General features: G+C 44.2%; 1 protein-coding gene across 3 annotated transcripts in view; it reads left to right on the top strand.

The window, feature by feature from the left end:
* Positions 1-20,476, top strand: part of fndc1 (fibronectin type III domain containing 1) — a 215,133-nt gene extending 194,657 nt beyond the window's left edge. For all 3 annotated transcript variants that reach the window (XM_033025078.1, XM_033025077.1, XM_033025076.1), the window contains exons 20-22: positions 5,354-5,515; positions 17,404-17,526; positions 20,058-20,476. In XM_033025078.1, coding sequence (XP_032880969.1) covers positions 5,354-5,515; positions 17,404-17,526; positions 20,058-20,188 — 416 coding nt within the window. In that variant the 3' untranslated portion in view covers positions 20,189-20,476. The remainder of the gene's footprint in view (positions 1-5,353; positions 5,516-17,403; positions 17,527-20,057) is intronic.
* Positions 20,477-24,491: the final 4,015 nt, after the last annotated feature.

Below are 24,491 nucleotides of genomic sequence, written 5' to 3'. Positions count from 1 at the left end.
CAATAAGGTTGCCTCTCATCCTTCTAAATTCCAGTGAATATAAGCCCAGTTGCTCCATTCTATCAACAAATGACAGTCCCGCCCTCCCGGGAATTAACCTGGTGAACCTGCGCTGCACTCCCTGCATGGTTATGTGGTTTAGCTGTATTCAGTTCGTTGAGCCATGATGGTATGTAGGGAATCAGATAAGTTAAAGATTAATTGCTTTGGTGGGGAGAAAGGCAAGATAGATCATTTACTATCCATTTTTGACATAAGATGTTGGCAAGTCACACTTAGATTTCCATTATTGTTTTTTTTCTTCAAATTATCCAAAATGCATCATTTTTATTGTCAGATCCTGCCATATTTCTAGACATAAATGTGTCGCAGAATGTGCACCATTAGAAGTTACAGATACTTGTACAGCCATAAAATGATGCTAGCTTTGTCCACAATGTTGTATAATTCTTCATACAGTGGTTCAGAAGCTCCCACCCTTGAATCATTTTTCACCATCACTTATTTCCCTAAGTCCCATTCATGTAAATTATTTGCCTCTAAGTTGGTTTTATTGGATGATGTTTTTTGTGCCAATAATCCCTGCAGTTTGTTCACAAAGCTCGTCCACGTGTCCTTTCAGTGACCTTACAAATCTGTTTCAAATATCCAACTCCTTCAGCCTTTCATTCAGAATAGGGGCTGCTGTTCTCATAGGGCTTCCTGTCATTACCTCATGAAGTGAGTGCCTCACTGGAGACCTGCCGCATCCCCTGATATTCATTAGCACCAATGTTTGGTCACATTTTTCCTTCTGGTCGTCCAGCTTCTGTCTAAATCTCTTAATGTGCTCCTGAATACATCGGTTTATGAGGTCAATGTCGTTTATCTTACATAGAAACATAGAAAATAGATGCAGGAGGACTCCATTCGGCCCTTCGAGCCAGCACCGCCATTCATTGTGATCATGGCTGATCGTCCCCAATCAATAACCCGTGCCTGCCTTCTCCCCATATCCCTTAATTCTACTAGCCCCTAGAGCTCTATCTAACTCTCTCTTAAATCCATCCAGTGATTTGGCCTCCACTGCCCTCTGTGGCAGGGAATTCCACAAATTCACAACTCTCTGGGTGAAAACGTTTTTTCTCACCTCATTCATGAATGGCCTCCCCTTTATTCTAAGACTGTGGCCCCTGGTTCTGGACTCGCCCAACATTGGGAACATTTTTCCTGCATCTAGCTTGTCCAGTCCTTTTTATAATTGTATATGTTTCTATAAGATCCCCCTCATCCTTCTAAACTCCAGTGAATACAAGCCTAGTCTTTTCAATCTTTCCTCACATGACAGTCCCGCCATCCCAGGGATCTTCGGTACCCAATGTTATCAAAGTTATTTGCATTATCTGCCCAGTAAAGTGACTTCCTACAACAGAGTCTACTACAGAATATCTTCACACCAAGATCTTAGCTGTAATTATGGGAGTGACTGTTCAGCATTGGAAAAACCTCAGTTTGTGATTTTTTTGCACCAAAATTAGGCAGCATTTACCCCACCCCCCTCCGATGGAAGTTGAAAGAGGTGCAATAAAAATCTATCTATAGTCTATGGCCATTCTGACCTTCGAAAGTATACTTGAGGAGATTTTAACTTCGGGCTGCTCAAACATTCTCCCCATCTTCTGATGGAGCCACAGTATTTATTTACTCTTTTCCCTGTTTCTCTGGTCCTCCAGTCAAAGAAAGTCCATACAATTATATGGTATACAATTATTATTTACTGTTGTCAAATAGCATCCGTCTAAGGTTTTTTGTACCTCAGTTAGTTTGTCTGATACTTCCCAAATCACTAGATTCGTCTTTCCCGCTTCCCTTAGATCCCATTGACTCATTTGTTTTTCAAAAGTAATAAGAGCAGAGTTTGGCCAACTGGTCTACTCAGCCATCATGCCTGATCTATCTTTCCCTCTCAACCCCATTCTCTTGCCATCTCCAATAGCCCTTGACACCCTTACCAATCAAGAACTTGTCAATCTCTGCTTAAAAAAATACAGTCTCCATAGCAATCTGTGGCAATGAATTCCACAGATTCACCCACCCTTTGGCTAAAGAAATTCCTCCTCATTTCCTTTCTCAAGCTACATCCTTTTATTCTGGGACTGTACCCTCTGGTCCTAGACTTTCCCACTATTGGAAACATCCCCGACCCATCCACTATATCCAGGCCTCTCATTATTTGTTAAGTTTCAATGAGATCCCCCCTCATTCTAAACTCCAGTGAGTACAGGCTCAGAACCATCAAACAGTTATCATACATTAACCCAATCATCCCCAGGACCATTCTTGTAAACCTCCTCTGGACCCTCTCCAACACCAGCACATCCCTCCTGAGATATGGGGCCCAAAACCGCTCACAATACTCCAAATGCAGTCTGACCAGGGCCTTATAACGTCTCAGCATTAGATCCCTGCTTTCATTTACATTCTAGTCCTCTTGAAATGAATGCTAACATTGCATTTGTGTTCCTTACTACAGATTCAACCCACAAACGAACCTTTTGGGAATCCTGCACCAACACTTCCAAGTCTCTTTGCACCTCTGATTCCTGAATTCACTCCCCATTTATTGGAATCCTACATTATTCCTACTACCAAAATGCATGACTCCACACTTTGCTACGCTGTATTCAATCTGCCACTTCTCTGCCCACTCTCCCAACCTGTCTAAGTCTTTCCGCAGACTCCCTGCTTTCTCTACACTACCTGCTCCTCCACCTGTCTTCGTTTCATCTGCAAACGGCCACAAAGCCTTCAATTCCCTCGTCCAAATCATTGATATACATCGTGAAGAACAGTAGACCAAGACCGACCCCTGCAGAACATCACTCATCACTGGCAGGCAACCAGAAGAAGCCACCTTTATTCCCACATTTTGTCTTCTGCCATTCAGCCAATCTTCGTTTCATGCCAGTTTCTTCCCTCTGATACCGTGGGCTCTCACTTTCCTTAGCAGCCTCAAGTGTGGCACCTTATCAAAGGCCTTCTGAAACCCAAGTAGACGACATCCACTGGCTCTCCTTTGGCAATCCTGCTATTTATTTCCTCAAAGAATTCCAACAGATTTGTCAGGCAAGATCTACCTTTCACAAAATTATGCTGACTTCAGCCTATTTTATTGTGTGCTTCCAAATACCCCGAAACCTCATCCTTAATAATGGACTCTAAAATCTTACCATTGTTAAAATTCATGTTACCTCTCCTAGTTTTTCCATGGGATCCCAAGATAGCCCTTTTACCCTCGTACAAGTTGGGTGAGTGGGCAGATGCATGGCAGATGCAGTATAATGTGGATAAATGTGAAGTTATCCACTTTGGTGGCAAGAACAGGAAGGCAGATTATTATCTGAACGATGTCAGGTTAGGAAAAGGGGAAGTACAACGAGACCTGGATGTCCTTGTATATCAGTCAATGAAAGTAAGCATGCAGATACAGCAGGCAGTGAAGAAAGCTAATGACATGTTGGCCTTCATAACGCGAGGAGGTGAGTATAGGAGCATAGAGGTCCATCTGCAGTTGTACAGGGCCCTGGTGAGACCACACCTGGCGTATTGTGTGCGGTTTTGGTCTAATTTGAGGAAGAACATTCTTGCTATTGAGGGAGTGCAGTGTAGGTTCACGAGGTTAATCCCCGGGATGGCGGGACTGTCATATGATGAAAAAATGGAACGACTGGGCTTGTATTTACTGGAGTTTAGAAGGATGAGAGGTGATCTTACAGAAACATATCAAATTATTAAGGGATTGGACACGCTAGATGCAGGAAACATGTTCCCGATGTTGGGGGAGTCCAGAACCAGGGGCCACAGTTTAAGAATAAGGGGTAGGCCATTTAGAACTGAGATGAGGCAAACCTTTTTCACACAGAGGGTTGTAAATTTGTGGAATTCTCTGCCACAAAAGGCAGTGGAGGCCGTTTCACGGGATGCATTCAAAAGAGAGTTAGATAGAGCTCTTAGGGCTAACGGAATCGATGGATATGGGGAGAAGGCAGGAACGGGGTACTGATTGTGGATGATCAGTCATGATCACAATGGCTTGAAGGGCCGAATGGCCTCCTCCTTGCACCTTGTATCTATGCATCGCCCACTTTGGCTCTGTATTGAAATAAGCATTCACGCATGGTCACTGATTACTTGTAGAACTCATTTTATGAGAGAAAGCACAAAATGCTGGAGAGACTTAGTGGCTTAGGCAGCATCTCTGGAAAACATGGATTGTGGGTTGGGACCTTCTTCAGTCTGATTGTGGGAGAGAGGAAAGGCTGGGGGCACGGCATGCCTGGCAAGTGATAGCTGATGCAATTGAGTGTAAGGTGGTGGTGGGGGTGGGGAACGTATTTGTGGAATTCCCTGCCACAGAGGGCAGTGGAGGTCAAATCACTGGATAGAATTAAGAGAGAGTTAGATAGAGCTCTAGGGGCTAGTGGAGTCAAGGGATATGGGGAGAAGGCAGGCACGGGTTATTGATTGGGGACGATCAGCCATGATCACAATGAATGGCGGTGCTGGCTCGAACGGCCGAATGGCCTCCTCCTGCACCTATTTTCTATGTTTCTATGTTAACGTGAGGGCGATTTGATTGGCAAAGGCTTGAACTGAAAGTGAAGAATTCAATCTCTTAATCACGTTACAAGCCGATGGCAAGAACATTGAATTCCCCCCCTTTCATTTGCCTCTCTCACACGTTTTGTCTTTTTAACTCTGGCCTTTGGCAGATGGTTGGACAATGAAAGGCCTGTCTTCACCTATTAGTTGACTAGCCTTGTCCCACCCCCACCTTTTGTTCAGCTTTCTCTCCCCCTACCACAATCAATCTAAAGATGGGTCCTGACCCAAAACGTCACATCCATGTTCCCCAGAGTTACTGTCTGACCCACCCAGTTACTCCAGCACTCTGTGTTGTTTTTTTTTTGCTAAAGCAGCCTCTGCAGTTCCACTTCCCTCCATTTTATCATTGGGCCTCTGGAAAGCAGTTTTCAGTTTCCTGACATAAATCCTCGCTTTTCCCAAATATCACGAAAAGCTATCAACGAACTGTAGACAAACAGATGTCAAACAGATAGTCTGGAAGGGTGACTCATTTGGTGACTTGCTGTGTGCAACAGCGGCCAACGCTGTCTGCTGCAACTTGGAATGTTTTCCAAGATGTCACAGCTATTAATGAAATTGCCTCATTATTGCAGTCGGGTTCATAAAAGGAGAGGAATATCATGTGGATGAGCAGATGCTAAATAGATACATATTGAGAGCTGGGTATGTATATTGTATTGAAAGCGGCAATCTCAAGAACGTTGCACACTGTGTTTGTCCTCTGCAGGAGGTGAGCCGATTTGGATTCCCTTTACATTCAATTATGAACCGTCTTCCAGCGAATGCGAGGGAAAGCAGTATGTGAAGCGAACCTGGTATCGCAAGTTTGTTGGTGTGGTACTTTGCAACTCACTTCGATACAAGATCTTCCTAGCTGAAGGACTGAAAGGTAAGCAACCAGGGGAACAAATAAACTCTGTTATATCCCTTGCACAATTACTACATTCTCAAGACAAATACATGAATGCACAGAAATCCAGATGTGTCTTCATATACACAAGGATGCATTCATGCTAAGATACATGAACATGAACATGAACATGAACCCGCAAGAAATGCAACACCTGTCCCTTCACCTCCCCCCTCGACTCCATTCAAGGTCCCAAGCAGTCGTTCCAGGTGCGACAAAGGTTCACCTGTATCTCCTCCAACCTCATCTACTGCATCCGCTGCTCTAGATGTCAGCTGATTTACATCGGTGAGACCAAGCGTAGGTTGGGCGATCGTTTCGCCGAACACCTCCGCTCAGTCCGCAATAACCTACCTGACCTCCCGGTGGCTCAGCACTTCAACTCCCCCTCCCATTCCCAATCCGACCTCTCTGTCCTGGGTCTCCTCCATTGCCAGAGTGAGCAACAGCGGAAATTGGAGGAACAGCACCTCATATTCCGTCTGGGGACCTTGCGTCCTTATGGCATTAACATTGAATTCTCCCAATTTGGCTAGCCCTTGCTGTCTCCTCCCCTTCCTTAACCCTCTAGCTGTCTCCTCCCACCCTCCCATCCGCCCGCCCTCGGGCTCCTCCTCCTCCTCCTCCTCCCCTTTTCCTTCTTTCTTTCCCCCCCCCACCCCCCATCAGTCTGAAGAAGGGTTTCGGCCCGAAACGGCGCCTATTTCCTTCGCTCCATAGATGCTGCTGCACCCGCTGAGTTTCCCCAGCAATTTTGTGTACTTTTGAACATTTCTAGATATGTGCATAGGAATGTTCATATCTAAATGTAGCTCGCTAGTGTGATTACATTGCCACCTGCATATATGGTAGTATATATGGATTAGGTATCATCGTGTGCGGACGAGGCATCAAAGGACCAGAAGCCGAAGCAAAGAAGTGGAAGCCAAATAACAGAATGGAAACAAAGCAGAAAAGCCAAATAACTGAACGGACGCAACGCTGAAAAGCCAAATAACCAAAAGGCCGGGACGCCTAAAAGCCAACTGACCGAAAGGGCGCAATGTCGAAAAGCCAAATAACGGACATGACGTTGCCGGGGGGCGGGACTTGTCAGCGATTGGTCCAGTCCCGTGCGTCCATCACATCACTGGCCGGGGGAGACGGGGTGGGGGTCATCATTTTCCCACACAAGACCGCCCGGGGCTGGAGGGTGACTGGTCACTCTGAACCCGAGCACCAAGGTGTAAGCGGCCGAAAGAGCGCATCCCTCGGGACAGCCCCCACTCTCCCCCCCGGGGTCAGCGCTGTCCGGCCACGGCCGCCCTCCGCCTCGTCTTCCCTGTGTGGCCGCACTATGACGGGCTATGGGTCGGCAGCTCACACACACACACACACACACACACACACACACACACACACAGCCGGGTGGAGCGGGGTTGGGGACAGTCTGGTCCCTCCGCCCACCAAGAGTCACTGACCGCGATGCACCGCCACCAGACCCCGCCCCCACACCAGGGTGATTCCCCCCTCCCTGACCCCCAGACCCCGACCCACACACTGGGTGATTCACTCCCCCCCCCTCCCGGCCGTGGCCACGGGGACAGACGGCCCGGGGTGCATTAGAAGATCATCTGAGCATCTTGAAATCAATCTCATGAGCACGAATGAAAGATGGCCGAGCGACGCGGTATCGATCAGCCCGCATCGCACAGAGCGAAAAGGAATGAAATGGAAATTGGAAATTATTCAACTGCAACTTTCCCCCTTCCCCGACACAAAGGCAGCAATAACATACTTGCCACATGTTTAATCTTTGTCCCGAATATGCTGGCTTTAACCGAAGATGGACAAAAAAGCTGGAGTAACTCAGCGGAACAGGCAACATCCCCGGAGAGAAGGAATGGGTGACGTTTCAGGTCGAGACCCTTCTTCTAGTGATCCTAGTGGGTCGCCAGGAGGTCAAAGGTTCTCCTAGGTTGTAGCCGGTGCTGACCGGTGAATTTCATTGGTTCATTGGGAAAAAAAACCCGTAAGCAGTAGTTTCCAGAACCAAGGATAACCGACCGGTAATGTTACACCGGATAACAGCCGTGTATCTCTGGCTTCTTAAAAGTTGGCTCCACTCCTTCTCCTCCACTCCCCCCTTCACCCCCCCATTTAAAGGACTTAAGTGACCCTTTCCGTACACTGTGCTTTAGCCGTCTTAATTACAGCGCCAACCTTCCTGTTCATTGCAGTGTGTGTCTGTATCACATTGGCTTTGCACCGTGTGAATTTCACTCAGATAGCGATCCCCCCACTTGCCCTGTCCCCCGCCTGCATAACGGGCTGGTGAATGAAGCGATGTGCGTGTGTGTGTGTTCCACTCTGACGGTCACCGTTCCAGTTGCCGGATTTTCAGACGACTGAAAAATCACATGTGGGACAGGGGCATTATGGGCCTGTCCCACAATGCGAGTTTACCCAAGAGCTCCCCCGAGTTTAAAAAAAATCAAACTCTTGGTAAGTACGTAGAATGTACGTAGCGGGTATGTCGGAGCTCGTGGATGTCTCGTAGCGGCTCGTAATGCTAACGGCAGGTACTCAGGAAACGCGGAAACTCGTGAAGTTTTTTCAACAGTGTGAAAAATTTCCAAGAGTAAAAAAATACTCGTGATGAAGTACAATGAGTTTGATAACTTGGGAGAGCTCTTGGGTGAACTCGCATCGTGGGACAGGCCCTTTAGCCTCAGCTTTTTGAAGGAATTGAATTCTTAGAAAATTGGGAAGGGCTTGTGACTGAAGTATCGGTGGGCGAGCGTTTTGGGATCAGGATATCTATTAGCTGTAAAATAGTTGTGGATAAGGACAGGGCGGGTTCACTAATTAAATTGGGGCAAGGTTAACTTTGATGCCATTAGACAGGAACTTGCTAAAGTTGATTGGAGTAGGGTGTTTGCGGGCAAAGAGATGTCCGAATTGGGATTGCTTTTAAAAGAGTGCTCTTGAGAGTTCAAGGAATGCATGTTCCCAATTGAGGGAAGGGCAAGGCAGCTGGGAGTATGGAACCCTGAATGAAAAAAGAAATTGAGGCTCTGGTCAGGAAAATTACAGAGGCATGGGCTTGATTTAGGCAGCTGGAATCAAGTGAATCCCTAGAGGAGTTTAGGGGGTTGTAGAGCATAGTTAAGAAATACATGGGGAGGGCCAAAATGGGCAGGACATAGCTCTGGCAGATAAAATTAATGAGAATCCAAAAGATTCAAAAAAGGTATCTGGATTGAGCTGCTGGAGGAGGTAGTTGTGGCAGGTGCTATAACAGCATTTGAAAGACACTTGTATAGGGACATGGGTAGGAAATGTTTAGAGGGATATTGTCTAAATGCGGCCAAATGGAACTAGCTTCGATGGGTCATCTTGGTCACGAGTTGTACCTCCTTCTGTCCTGTATGACTTTATGAATAGACATTGAAAAGATGTTTCCACTGACCTGAAATTAGGACCATATATACGGGGAAGATTAAATTAATTAGCTATTTCTTCTCAAGCCAAGGAATGGTAAGAGTAAAATAAATTTAGGACAAGGGAAGTGGCAGTTATGACTAAGGTGTCTACCTATCCTAAAATGGCAATTCAGATTCAAGACCTTTTTCCAGAACTATTCAGTGGGTTCATAGTTTGCAGCACAAGAAATGCTCATCGACGTTTATCAACATCACGAGGGACTGTATCTCCTATGTTTCCATGTATCTATGTTTCTATGTTTCTATATCCCTTGACTCCGCTATCTTTATGAGCTCCATCTAATTCTCTCTTGAAAGAATCCAGAGATTTGGCCTCCACCGTCTTCTGAGGCAGAGAATTCCACAGATTCACAACTCTCTGGGTGAAAATGTTTTTCTTCATCTCCGTACTAAATGACCTACCCCTTATTCTTAAACTGTGGCCCCTGGTTCTGGACTTCCCCCAACATCGGGAACATGTTTCCTGCCTCTAGCGTGTCCAATCCCTTAATAATCTTATATGTTTCAAGATTAGGTCTGGACACGAAACGTCGCCTATTTTTTTTCTCCAGATTTGTTCCCTGACCTGCTGCGTTACTCCAGCCTTTCAAATTGCTGGCTCCAGACCCCTAACTCCCTTGTGTACATTATTTTCTCTAAAGTCCCTTTTAAACCCTTCTCTAATTAAATTTATGTCATCAAATTATTGAACTTCTGGTTACAGATGGCGACCCCTTAATTTTCACCCATGATAGGCTTCTTAGAATTTCATTTATCCAAATTCACTCTCCTCTCAGACTCCACTATCATAGGGTCATATAGCACGGAAACAGGCCCTTTGCGCTGTGCAAGCAGAGATGCCCCATCTAAGCTAGTTCCATTTGCCAGCATTTGACCCTTATCCCTGTACACATTCCTATCCAGGTACCTGCCCAAGTGTCTTTTAAATGTTGTTACAGCACCTGTCTCAACTGCCTCCTCTGGAAGCTCGTTCCATATACCCACCACCCTCTGAGTGAAAACGTTGACCCTTTTAAATCTATCCCTTTTCACCTTAAACCTATGTCCTGTTATCCTGGGAAAAAGACAATCAATTCCCCTCGTAATTTTATACATTGCAAATGTTAGGCTCAATGGTCTATAGTTCCTGGGCTTTTTCTTGCTATCCTTCTTAAATAGAGGCACAAGATTAGCCACGTTACAGTCATCCAGCACCTCACCCGTGTCTAATGGTGGTCCATGGATCTAACACAGGACTTTGTCAGTTTCCGTAATTGACGAGGATGTGACCAGGACTAGAGGGTGTGAGCTATAGGGAGAGGTTGAGCAGGCTGGGTCCCTATTCCATGGAGCGTAGGAGGATGAGGGAGGGTCTTATAGAGGTGTACAAAATCATAAGAGGAATAGATCGGGTAGCTGCACAGTCTTTTACCCAGAGTACGGGAATCGAGGACCAGGGGACATTGGTTCAAGGTGAAGGGGAAAAGAGGAATCCGACAGGTAACTTTTTCACACAGAGGGTGGTGGGTGTATGGGACAACCTGCCAGAGGAGGTAGTTGAGGCTGGGACTATCCCAGCGTATAAGAAACAGTTGGACAAGTACATGGATAGAACAGGTTTGGAGGGTTATGGACCAAGCGCAGGCAAGTGGGACTAGGGTAGCTGAGACATTGGTGGCCAGTCTGGGTGAGTTGGGCCGAAGGGCCTGTTTCCACACTGTATCACTATGACTCCATGACATCCCATAGCATCCTCGGATATATCTGATTAGGCCTGGGAAATGTATCTAGTTTTTCTACCCGTGAGGATGTGCAGTACCACCTCAACCACAATACAGACTGTCTTCAAGACATCTCCATTAACTGTCACAAGTTCTGTTGTCATGTTTTTCTCCACAGTAAAAACGGGAATTATTAATTGAGGACCTTGCCTATCTCCTGCAGCTCCAACATTGATAACCGCTTTGGTTTCTGAGGGGCCTTATTCACTCTCGCTTTATCCTGTTTCCTTTAAGGGCCTGTCCCACTTACGCAACTTTTTCGGTGAATGCCGGCACCCGTCATAGGTCGTTGCAGGTCGCTGATAATTTTCAACGTGTTGAAAATCCAGCGGCGACCAGAACAAGGTACGACTCTTTGGGCGACTACTCACGACCATACACGCTTCACCCCGCGACATGGTCGCCAGGGTGTCGCATGTGTGGTCGTGAGTCGTCTCCTCAGTCGCCCAAAGAGTCGTAGAGTCTTTCTGGTCGCCGCTGGATTTTCAACGTTGAAAATGTTCGACGACGTGCAACGACCTATGATGCGTGCCGGCAGTCGCCGGAAAAGTCGCGTAAGTGGGACAGGCCCATTACTGTATTGATAAAATCTCCTTGGATTGCCCTTAATTTTATCTGCCAGAGCTATCTCCTTCCCCCTTTTTTGCTCCCCTAATTTCCTTCGTAAATATGCTTCTCAGTCCCCTAAACTCCTCTGGGGATACATTTGATCCCAGCTGCCTATGCCAGTGCCTCCCTTTTCTTGACCAGAGTCTCAATTTCTCTTGTCAGCCCTTAATCCCAGCTGCCTGGCCTTTCACTCTATCAGGAACATGCATATCTTGAACTCCAACCAGCACACTATTGAACGCATCCAAGTTTCCGGACATCCCTTGGCCTGCAAGTATCCCACTCCAATTAACTTTAGCAAATTCTTGTCTAATAACATCAAAGTTGGCCTTGTCCCAATTCAGAACTTTAACTGTGCATGAAGTAACTGCAGATGCTGGTTTAAACCAAAGGTAGATCCAAAATGCTGGAGTAACTTAGCGGGACAGGCCGCATCTGTGGAGAGAAGGAATGGGTGACGTTTCGGGTTGAGACTCGAAACGTCACCCATTTCTTCTCTCCAGAGATGCAGCCTGTCCCGCTGAGTTACTCCAGCATTTTGCGCCTATCTTGGGGCGGCACGGTGGCGCAGCGGTAGAGTCGCTGCCTTACAGCGAACGGAGCGCCGGAGACGCGGGTTTGATCCCGACTACGGGTGCTGTCTGTAGGGAGTTTGTACGTTCTTCCCGTGACCTGCGTGGGTTTTCTCCGAGATCTTCGGTTTCCTCCCACACTCCAAAGACGTACAGGTATGTAGGTTAATTGGCTTGGTAAATGTAAAAATTGTCCCTAGTGGGCGTAGGATAGTGTTAATGTGCGGGGATCGCTGGTCGGTTGGACCTGGTGGACCCAGTTTATCTCTAAACTAAACTAAAAACTAAACTTTAACTTGTGGGCTTGCCCTGTTCTTTTGCATAATTATTTTAAAGCTAATCAAACTGTGGTGGTTGGACTCGCCCACAGATACTTCAGTCATCTGCCTAATCATGGCGATTGTCTCCAATTTCCTGAGAGTAGGTCAGATGTTACCTTCCCCCTTGTCGGGTCCTCCACATATTGCCTCAAGAAACTTTCCTGAACACATTTGACAAATTTCTCCTCATCTAAGCTCTTGGCGTGTATTGTGATGTTTTTAATTATTCCTTTGCCAGATGATAGAGTTCACAGCTGCACAGGAAGTGTAAAATGAAATGAAAAGTATGAAACTGAGAGTTATGTGAAAAGAAGAGTTTAGTTTAGAGGTACAGCATGGAAACAGACCTTTCAGCCCTCCGAGTCAGCGCCGACCTGCGATCGCCCGTACACTAGTTCTATCCCACACACTGGGACAATTTACAGAAGCCAATTAACCTACAAGCCTGCGTGTCGTAAGGAATAGGAGTAGAATTAGGCCATTCGGCCCACCAAGTCTACTCTGCCATTCAATCATGGCTGATCTATCACCCCTTTCTCCTGCTTTCTCCCCACAACCTCTGACATGTCTTTGGAGTGTGGGAGGAAACCGGAGCACCCGGCGAAAACACATGTGGGAGAACGTGCAAACTCCGCACAGACAGCACGCATAGTCCGAATTGAACTTGGATCTCTGGTGCTGTAAGGCAGCAACTCAGTGATGTGCCACTATGCCACCTTGTCCAGTCTTTTGATAGCTGAGATCCATGTCTGACTTTAGCAATATTCATCATGATTGACAAGCACTTAATTATTATTTCCCAAAATCAGAGTTTGAGATGCAAGTTGGATGGTTGACAAAAGATTTTGTTGTGTCCAAACATATGGAATTAACAAACAGACTAAGGCATGATAGCCTCAGCAAATACTTCTTCCAAATAACGCATTCATATAATCTCCCGGGAGAGGCAGTAAATCGAAGGAAGGTAGCTGAGGAAAGTATGGGTGAAATTTCTCTTTGGTGACTGACTTGATCTTATCTGGTCCCAGAGATAACATGATCAAATGTCACCTATCATGCCAACACCTCTATGAAAGACACAAAATGCTGGAGTAACTCAGCGGGACAGGCAGCATCTCTGGAGAGAAGGAATCTTTGTATTTTATTTCAAAGTGGGAATTTGAAGATAGGGACAGAGATGCTACACAGAGATTTTGATAGGAAGGAAATGTTACAGCAGCTGAGTAAAAGATTGGTCAAATGGTAGGTTCAATGAAGATCGGGTGAGGGGGATTGGGGGTGGGGGAAAAGTATCTATAGCTTGGGACTTGCCTAAATGTGTACTGAGATGGATTATCATTCTACACCAAATTTCTTAGACAATAATACATTTTATGCAATTATCACAACATTATGCTGGATATGGATCAACGGACTATGTATGGTACATGCTTGTAAATTAGTAAAACAAATGTTCTTCTTTAAGTACTGTTGTTTCTGGGATGGGGTGACTGATTACAAATAACCTACATTCTATATTTTGTCATAATGTGGCTGAAACAGTGGCATATTTTGTGATATTTATTGAGATAGAAAGATACAACTGCGTTTGGGCAAAATATTACCTTGCAACATTCTGTATGTCTGATAGATATTGTGAAATGGAACTCAGAAATTATGGCAGGATTACATAAAACTACAATTCAAAGGTAATGAATATACGGAGTATTCTTATTTCAATCATGAACATACAATAGTGATATAGGACACCAGATCCTACTTCGGTAAACTCACGAGCTACTACGATAAACTCACGAGCTACTACGGTATGACTACGTTAAAAAGTATCAAATTTTTACACCCCGAGTATATTTTACTCGTGGACATTTTTCAACATGTTGAAAAATCTTCACGAGTTACCACGTTTCCCGAGTACCTGTCGTTAGCGCTAAGAGATGTCCTGAGCTCTGATGTACCCGCTACGTTCATTCTTCGTGCTTACCACGAGTTTTGATTTTTTTTTAAACTCTGGAGAGCTCTTGGGTGAACTCGCACAGTGGGACAGGGTTTTTAAGGGACTGTCCCACTTGGGTGTCATTTGCGCATCATTTGCGCATCATTTACGCGTCACGACACGCGCGACGTGATGCGCACGTGATTCTGCACAGCTTGCATTACGCGCGCATGGTGCGTGGTGACGTAGGCAGTGACGCGCGGTTGCGCGCGGCGCCCCATGATTTTGGGATTCACAAAATCGTTGCGCGCCACCTGCGTAACGCGCAAATGAATCCCAAGTGGGGCAGGCCCTTTATTGTAAATAGGTTTATAGTGGTCCTTTACCCTCAATCCTTTATATCTTTACTGATATATCTCTGTTCTATATTAAACTAATGGGACTGGATAAATAGTTAACAATCTTTAACTGGAAAATTTTCCTTTAACTCTCCCTGGACCTTTTCCAAATCCATGAGATCATTCACCATTTAGACGAGTACACAATACTCTGAACATTTTTTCCAAGGGTGGAGATGTCAAAGACTGGAGAGCATAGTTTCAAGGTGAGAGAGCCAATGTTTCAAGGAGATGTGCGGGGGCACGTCACACAGGGTTGAGGTGGGTGCCTGGAACAAGCTGCTCGGGTGGGTGGTAGAGGCAGATAAAATGGTGGCATTTAAAAAGCTTTTAACATAGCCACATAGATATGCAGGGAATGGAAGGGTATGTATCATGTGTGGGCAGGCGAGATTAATTAATCTTGGCATCATGTTCGACACAGATATCATACGATTTATAAGTGATAGGAATAGAGTTAGGCCATTCGGCCCATCAAGTTTACTCCGCTATTCAATCATGGCTGATCTATCTCTCCCTCTCATCCCCATTCTCCTGCCTGCTCCCCGTAACCTCTGACACCCGTACTAATCAAGAATCTATCTATCTCTGCCTTAAAAATATCCACTGACTTGGCCTCCACAGCCGTCTGTGGCAAATAATTCCACAGATTCACCACCCTCTGACTAAAGACATTTCTCCTCATCTCCTTCCTAAAAGATGCCTTAATTCTGAGACTATGACCTCTAGTCCTAGACTCTCCCACTAGTGGAAACATCCTCTCCACATCCACTCCACATCATCACATCCAAGCCTTTCGCTATTCTGTATGTTTCAATGAGGTCCCCCCTCAAATATTCTTATTCTGCTTTGGCCCAAGCCAAAGAATGACATAATATTTACGTGAAATAAATACTATTTGCTATTATCTAGCCATCTATGTCCTTCTGGTATAATTGTAGTTCTCTACAACTTCTACAATCTTGGCAATATCTTTAAACTTGCTTTGGATACTCTGTAGGTGGACAAAAATGCTGGAGAAACTCAGCGGGTAAGGCAGCATCTATGGAGCGAAGGAATAGGCAAAGCTTCGGGTCGAGACCCTTCTTCAGACTGTACTCTGTACATTTCTCTCCAGTAACAGAGACTGCGAACAGTGGTAGGCTTAAAAACTATCCTTGAATGACATGCTTCCATGAATAACATGTCTTTGAGGTAAAGTAGATCCATTCTATGGTTTGGAGCCCATTCGTAGAATTGTACAAAAAAGCTTGGTGATGATAAATATCTTTCCTTCTTCGAACATGTGGAACCTTAATGTTGAGTTGATTTTCACAAGGTCTTTTAAGATTACCTTGGTAGTGTTGAGGCATAGTCAGGAAGACCACAAATACGGCTGCATGTTGTTTTAATATTTGAATTGAGCTGTGAATTGAATATGTGGAAAGGTAGGAACATGTTTTGGCCGCAAACAATGTTGCAGAAGGGAGGAAATCAATCTTGTTGTAAATGTTTTAAATGGTAAGAGTTGATGAAATTGTTGCTGGCTGCAGGCAAACCAAGACACGTGTTTGAAGAGTTGTTTTAATTTGAACAGTGTGAGTGCCCCATCCCCATATCCCATGCTTCAATGAAGTTGTACATTCCTGTGTAAAGAATGCTGGTCAGTTGCAACACTAAACTGATGGGCTTGCATCGCCATAATGATCGCCACTTCTGTGATTCTATAAGTATAAAAATACATCATAAAAAAAGGAAATATAGCAGTAACGTCTTCACTGGAAGGATTAACATATTACTAGCACAGATGTGCAAGAAAGAACTGCAGATGCTGGTTTAAATCGAATGTAGACACAAAAAGCTGGAGTAACTCAGCGGGACAGTCTGAAACGAGGGTCTCGACCCGAAACGTCACCCATTCTCTCCCGAGATGATGCCTGTCCTGCTGAGTTACTCCAGCTGGAAAAAAATATCTTAAGGCATTTCAAGAAGAAACCAGATCGTTCATGTCAAGGGGTTGGACAGGCGAGATGCAGGAAGATTGTTTCCGATGTTGGGGAAGTCCAGGACAAGGGGTCATAGTTTAAGGATAAAGGGAAATCCTTTAGGACCGAGATGAGAAAAACATTTTTCACACAGAGAGTGGTGAATCTCTGGAACTCTCTGCCACAGAAGGTAGTTGAGGCCAGTTAATTGGCTATATTTAAGAGGGTTAGATGTGGCCCTTGTGGCGAAAGGGATCAGGGGGTATGGAGAGAAGGCAGGTACAGGATACTGAGTTGGATGATCAGCCATGATCATATTGAATGGCGGTGCAGGCTCGAAGGGCCGAATGGCCTACTCCTGCACCTATTTTCTATGTTTCTATGTCAGGGAATAGGATTTCACTTTGGTAAAATGTACCAAATAAATTCAAAGATAGATGGACTGAAAGTTCATCCCTTGCTTAAGATTTACAATAATAATGTTTTTGACAAATGGATGGAGATCTAAACTGGCCAATGTTTAAAGTTAAAGCTTAGCTGCTTCTCAGGTAATTTCATGAACCAAAAACCACACTCCATTGACTTGAGCTCATGATTGAGATCAAGAGTTAGAACACTTCCTCCACCAGAGGAACTTTCAACCTGTTATTTTAATTGTCAACTCATTGTTAATCTAAATTGTTATCAATCCTCAGAGTGAACAAGATTGGATTATGAATATTCTGTCTTAGTTTGACAGTCCCAGGCTCACAGCCCAATGATTATCACTGCATTAACAGTGTGTAACATTAACTCACAATTATCTTCAATTCTCTCTCTTTTCCAGATACATTTTACAGCATTGGTGATGCTTGGGGAAAAGGAGAGGACCACTGCCAGTTTGTTGATTCTTTCCTAGAAGGAAGGACAGGAACACATGAATATCCTGCATCCCTGCCTGTCATCCCAGGTAATCAGTCAAATTCTATTGCACAAATTCAAAAGCTGAGGTTAAAATGTGTCAATTTGCTATGATGGCTTCAAAATGGTTCTGAGTTAATATTTCACGTCTATGATCATTGATATAATATCATTGACCTGAACCCTTAGTTTTGGTTTATCTCTGCATTATTGCTGCCTAAGAGTCTCCACCGTTTATATATTTAAGGTGAAATTAGAGTGAGCCCAACCAAACTCATTTCAGTCATGTTTCATCCAGTGATGTACCATCATCATCATCATCGGCGGTCCCTCGAAACGAGTATGACTGTCCTCTTATGGAGGACGCCAGTGCGTGACTTTGTTTAACGTGGGGAGACTGGTGCACAGACAGACAGCCACTACACGGTCCTTGACAGATCTGGGTCGGGATCCAGTGGCACGGAGTCCAAGACGACCAGAGACCCTTTTCTGTTGCAGCCTTCATCCACCTTCCCAGCCGATGTGATGCTCCACTAGAGTCAGCGATCATCCTCTGCCTGTTCCACCGTTGAGGTCTTGGTTGGTTTGCTCTTCGTGAGAGACCTCCCCCTCGACCTTACCGCCATGGGTGACCCTACCAGGAGCATAGCTCCAGATGGCATTGCTCTCAGGACCACACAAGCTTCTCCACCACGACAAGGTGGAAGACCTTGAATAAGTTAGGTCTTTATTCTCTGGAGCGCAGAAGGTTAAGGGGGGACTTGATAGAGGTCTTTAAAATGATGAGAGGGATAGACAGAGTTGACGTGGACAAGCTTTTCCCTTTGAGAATAGGGAAGATTCAAACAAGAGGACATGACCTCAGAATTAAGGGACAGAAGTTTAGGGGTAACATGAGGGGGAACTTCTTTACTCAGAGAGTGGTAGCGGTGTGGAATGAGCTTCCAGTGGAAGTGGTGGCGGCAGGTTTGTTGGTATCATTTAAAAATAAATTGGATAGGCATATGGATGAGAATGGAATGGAGGGTTATGGTATGATTGCAGGCAGGTGGGACTAAGGGAAAAAAGTTGTTCGGCACGGACTTGTAGGGCCGAGATGGCCTGTTTCCGTGCTGTAATTATTATATGGTTATATGGTTATAAGGTGACAATCCACGGAGAAGTCATGTGTACACTCACAACTGGGTGGCAACATTTGACTCTAACTCTATCAACATGTTTGCAGATGTTGTGGGTTGGAGCACGAACGATGACAAGACAAAGAGTACAGGAACGAGATAGAGAACTTAGTAACATGGTGTCAGGACAACAGCCTATCTCTGAATGTCAGCCAAATGAAGGAGGTAGTTATTGGCTTTGGGGAAACATGGTGGAGTACATGCCCAGTCAGCTTCGATGGTGCAAAGTAGAAATGGTTGAGTGCTTCCAAGTTCCTTGGCGTCAATATTACCAACAATCTGTCATGGACCAACCTACTGAAGTGACACACCAATGCCTTGACTCCCTGAGGAAATTCTGCATATCTCCAGTGACTCTTATTAACTTCTACAGATGTGCCATAGAAAGCTTAGTGTCGGGTGGCATCACATCTTGGTTTGGGAACAGCTCTGCCCAAGACCGCAAAAATTCGCAGCAAGGCGTGGACATAGCTCAGTCCATCACACAGACCAGCCTCCCCACCATTGACTCCATCTACACCATTGATGCCTTGGAAAGACAGCCAACATAATCAAAGATATCCCACCATGGTCATTCCCTCTTCAACCCGCTCCGGTCAGGTGGGAGATACAAAAGCTTGAAAACGCCACCCGAGTCAGGAACAGCTTTGTCCTCTCTGTGTAGTTTAGTTCAAAGATACAGTGTAGAAACAGGTCCTTCGGCCAACTGAGTCCACGTCAACAATCGATCACCCATTCACACCAGTGTTACATCATTCCATTTTCTCATCCATTCCATGTACACCAAAATCAATTTACAGAGACCAATTAACGAACACACCCACGTGCCTTTGGGATGAGATAAGAGCCTGTCCCTCCAGCATGCGATTGCATGCGTCTAGCGCGACCAAATATGGTCGCTTGAGGCGTACGGCCACGCGGGGCCGGTCCCACTTCCAAGCGCGGAGGGGTATGGAGTTGTGCGGGGCTGGTCCCGACATCGCGCGGGGCTCCGAAAATCCCGCATTGTCCGAAAATTCCGCGCGCCAACATTGAGGACGTACACAGCGCCTTGACGTCGTACACAGCGTCTTGACGGCGTACGCCTAGCGCGTGGCATTGCGCGATGACGTCACCGCTCGGCGTGCCGTTGCGTGATGACTTCACCGCCCGACGCCGTGCGACATCCAAATTCAGTCGGCCTGCCTCCTGCCCAGCTCATTGGTGAGTATGACGTCAATTACGTCACGTGCGAACTTTGCGCGTACTTACCGCTTCCGTTTGGTCGCGCTAGACGCATGCAATCGACTGCTGGTGGGACAGGCCCTTTACTCCAGTATTTTGTGTTTATCTTCGGTGTAAACCAGCATCTGCAGCTCCTTTCTACACATTCAGTAATCAATTTCTGATGTTGATTTTTTAGGTTATCACCGGAGTTATCGCCAACAGCCAGTGACATTTGGCCTGATTGGTGGAGTTGGGAATTATGGTGGAACACCTAATTACTACGTGGGCTGGTACGAATGTGGAGTACCTATTCCAGGAAAATGGTAACAAGCTGACTTTGTGGAAACTGCTGGTGGAGAAGGTAGCAGCTCGACATGTACGTGAGGCTAATTAACTGAGAGCTGGGAAAGCCCTTTGCAATAGAACATGGAACAATCATCGAATCACCAAGACTTTTCTCTCACAATTACAAACACTGTTTCTTCAATAATGTACTGGAGTATTTCAAATATCCTGTTTTATACAATGCCCTCCATAATGTTTTGGGACAAAGACCCATCATTTATTTATTTGCCTCTATACTCCACAATTTGAGATTTGTAATAGAAAAAAATCACAGTGCACATTGTCAGATTTTAATTAAGGCCATTTTTATACATTTTGGTTTCACCATGTAGAAATTACAGCAGTGTTTATACATAGTCCCCCCATTTCAGGGCACCATAATGTTTGGGACACAGCAATGTCATGTAAATGAAAGTAGTCATGTTTAGTATTTTGTTGCATATCCTTTGCATGCAATGACTGCTTGAAGTCTGCGATTCATGGACATCACCAGTTGCTGGGTGTCTTCTCTGGTGATGCTCTGCCAGGCCTGTATTGCAGCCATCTTCAGTTTATGCTGGTTTTGGGGGCTAGTCCCTTTCAGTTTTCTCTTCAGCATATAAAAGGCATGCTCAATTGGGTTCAGATCGGGTGATTGACTTGGCCACTCAAGCATTGACCATTTTTTTTAGCTTTGAAAAACTCCTTTGTTGCTTTAGCAGTATGTTTGGGATCATTGTCTTACTGTAGAATGAACCGCCGGACAATGAGCTTTGAGGCATTTGTTTGAACTTGAGCAGATAGGATGTGTCTATACACTTCAGAATTCATTATGCTACTACCATCAGCAGTTGTATCATCAATGAAGATAAGTGAGCCAGTACCTCCAGCAGCCATACATGCCCAGGCCATAACACCCCCACCACCGTGTTTCACAGATGAGGTGGTATGCTTTGGATCTTGGGCAGTTCTTTCTCTCCTCCATACTTTGCTCTTACCATCACTCTGATATAAGTTAATCTTCGTATCATCTGTCCACAAGACCTTTTACCAGAACTGTGGTTGCTCTTTTAAGTACTTCTTGGCAAACTGTAACTTGGCCAACCTATTTTTGCGGCTAACCAGTGGTTTGCATCTTGCAGTGTAGCCTCTGTATTTCTGTTCATGAAGTCTTCTGCGGACAGTGGTCATTGACAAATCCACATCTGACTCCTGAAAAGTTTATCTGATCTGTCGGACAGGTGTTTGTGGATTTTTCTTTATTATAGAGAGAATTCTTCTGTCATCAGCTGTGGAGATCTTCCTTGGCCTGTCAGTCCCTTTGCGATTAGTAAGCTCACCAGTGCTCTCTTTCTTCCTAATGATGTTCCAAACAGTTGATTTTGGCAAGCCTAAGGTTTGGCTGATGTCTCTAACAGTTTTATTCTTGTCTCTCAGTCGCATAATGGGTTCTTTGACTTTCATTGGCACAACTTTGGTCCTCATGTTGATAAAAAGCAATAAAAGTTTCCAAAGGTGATGGAAAGACTGGAGGAAAGACTAGGTGCTGAGAGCTCTCTTATACCTGCATTAAGGAGGCAATTAAACACAGCTGAGCAATTACAAACACCTGTGAAGCCATGTGTACCGAACATTTTGGTGCCCTGAAATGGGGGGACTATGTATAAACACAGCTGTAATTTCTACATGGTGAAACCAAAATGTATAAAAATGGCCTTTAATTAAATCTGACTATGTGCACTTTAACCAGATGTGATTTTTTTTTTCTATTACAAATCTCAAATTGTAGTGTAGAGAGGCAAATAAATAAATGATGGATCTTTGTCCCAAACATTATGGAGGGCACTGTATATACATGCCTAACATTATTACACACAATGTTGTTGCTTCCGTTCTCCACCTTAAGGTAAGCAGCAGCTGATAGAGAGAACAAATCTGAACTCTGCAGATGTGAAACGAAACAATGTTCCACCTGGATACTGAAGCAGCCTAAGCGAACTGTACTTTAAAGATGATTAATGTACAACAGGCATTGAATATAAATCTCTGTCCGTGCATTACAGAATTACTTGCAGAATCATATTGCGTTATTACAGTAAAGAAAACATGGTGCTTTATAAAATATCCCCAATTGACAAGTACAATTGTGGATCTTTTGGTTTTCTACACTGTTACGAACTGTTGTATCTTGAGATTATGCAGTTTTTTTAAACAATTTTCACGGTTATTTCCCTACTTGGCATTGCTATGTGACTCATGCGCAGCAGTAAGATTTCCAGTGTGAAAATCATCAAACGAGAATTGCAAAGTCCCAGAGGAAAATATTGTATTGCTATTTTTTCCCTGAATGATGGATTGCATGATCTTATGAGCTGTGCATTTTATGGAAAGCCTCCAGTAGACTGTTGCAATGTAAAACTAAATTAAGCATGCACCCAACAGGCAAGGTCCATAACCACGCTGGCCATCAACTGGACACAGAAGCATTTTCATTTGACATTTCATCACTTCAGTATTTTGAGAATAACATCAGGAATTAAACTTCACTTCTACATCAATATTTCATTCTTCAAAAGGCTGAAGGTAGACACAAAATGCTGGAGTAACTCAGCGGGACAGGCTGCATCTCTGGACGTTTCGGGTCGAGTCCCTTCTTCAGACCTGAAACGTCACCTATTCCTTCTCTCCAGAGATGCTGCCTGTCCCGCTGAGTTACTCCAGCATTTTGTGTAGACCTACCTTCGATTTAAACCATCAGTCTGAAGAAGGGTTTCGGCCCGAAACGTCGCCTATTTCCTTCGCTCCATAGATGCTGCTGCACCCGCTGAGTTTCCCCAGCAATTTTGTGTACCTTCGATTTAAACCAGTTCTTTCGCACACTTCAAAATGCTGAATTCCATTTGCAGCCTTTGTACCTTGCAGTAAACTCAATGTTAGTTTCAATGTTTGTTACTCATATCTGTCATTTTTTTATATGAAACAATTGTGCTGGAGAGATGAGACTTAAATTGTAACGGGAGTTTAGCTTAATTTATTCCTGCAGTTTCTCTGGGACATAGTTGCACGATACTTTAGGAAGCTTAATTTTGTGCAGACACAATGATATGCTGTTTTAAAACAGCTCAAAATGGCACAGATAGTCAAACTACATCAACTATGGCTCCGTGCATGGTCTATCATTACGCTGCCACAAAAAATAGGTGTGTAAAAATTGACACTACACACTCCAAACATGTTGTCCCATTCAATTGGAGTATGGTCAACAATGAGGAAAGAATTCTACCATTGACCAACAGAACTTCCCATTTGGGACCAGTTAGTTCAGGGAATTTAGCTTCAGATGTGCCTCTTAAGTGTCTTCCATTCAGTGTTGGTAAGGTTTAATGTGCAAAGTAAACTCCTTTGGAAAAAATGTATTTTTAAAATATGTATATTTTATAGCTGAAAATCCATTTAGCCAACATTTTTAAATAGGATTCAGAATTTACCGCACACAGGCATTTCTGTTTTTCCAACTTTAGCACTCAGGCGTTAATGATGAAATGTATTCAGTTGGTAATGATTGTACCAAATTTGTTATATTTTGCACTTGAAACATAAACATAAACATGCTTTGAAAAATGAACAAATCTGCTTCAATTAACTGTTTAGATGATAGGTCAAAGAATAAATGCTTCACCTGCAAACTGCATCGAGAAAAGTAATCTTTGAAAATAAGCCCAGTGCGTGGATACAGTCTATGATATGTTTAATATCCAGCCCATGTATCATTTTACAAATGTATATTGTCCTTTTTGGCTGTGATGGTTGAATGGATATCATGCAATTTAAAGTTGAATTTGCATCACAACATTTTGGGTGTCAAGTTTGTTTATCATTTAACCGATTAGCATTTAGAGTTCTATATCTAATATAGCAATGTTACAAAATTTTGAGATTTAAAAAATCAAGTCTTTAATTTATCCCATCAGATAAAGCATAAAAAAAGTTTAATTTGACACCTAATTCACTTTCATATCTTCAGTATAAAAAAGATATGGCAATTTTCATACTCGGAAATTGGCATCTTGTTCCCTATTGCTTTTTCATTGACTTAACACAAAAGCTGTGATCGAGAACATTTAAAGACCGATAAGTTTCTTAAAATTTAAGAGAGCTGAAAGAAATTTTCAGTTATTATAGATTGAAGCATTCTGAAACAAATATGAAACAATCTTACTTAGATGAACTTAAAGTATATAATTAGTTAACCTAATTGTAGCTAATTACAAAATTCAATTACTAAATCTAAACATCTATCCATTTC

The sequence above is a fragment of the Amblyraja radiata genome, chromosome 8 (assembly GCF_010909765.2).
Source record: "Amblyraja radiata isolate CabotCenter1 chromosome 8, sAmbRad1.1.pri, whole genome shotgun sequence".
Taxonomy (NCBI): domain Eukaryota; kingdom Metazoa; phylum Chordata; class Chondrichthyes; order Rajiformes; family Rajidae; genus Amblyraja; species Amblyraja radiata.
This window is presented reverse-complemented; position numbering and strand designations above follow the sequence as displayed.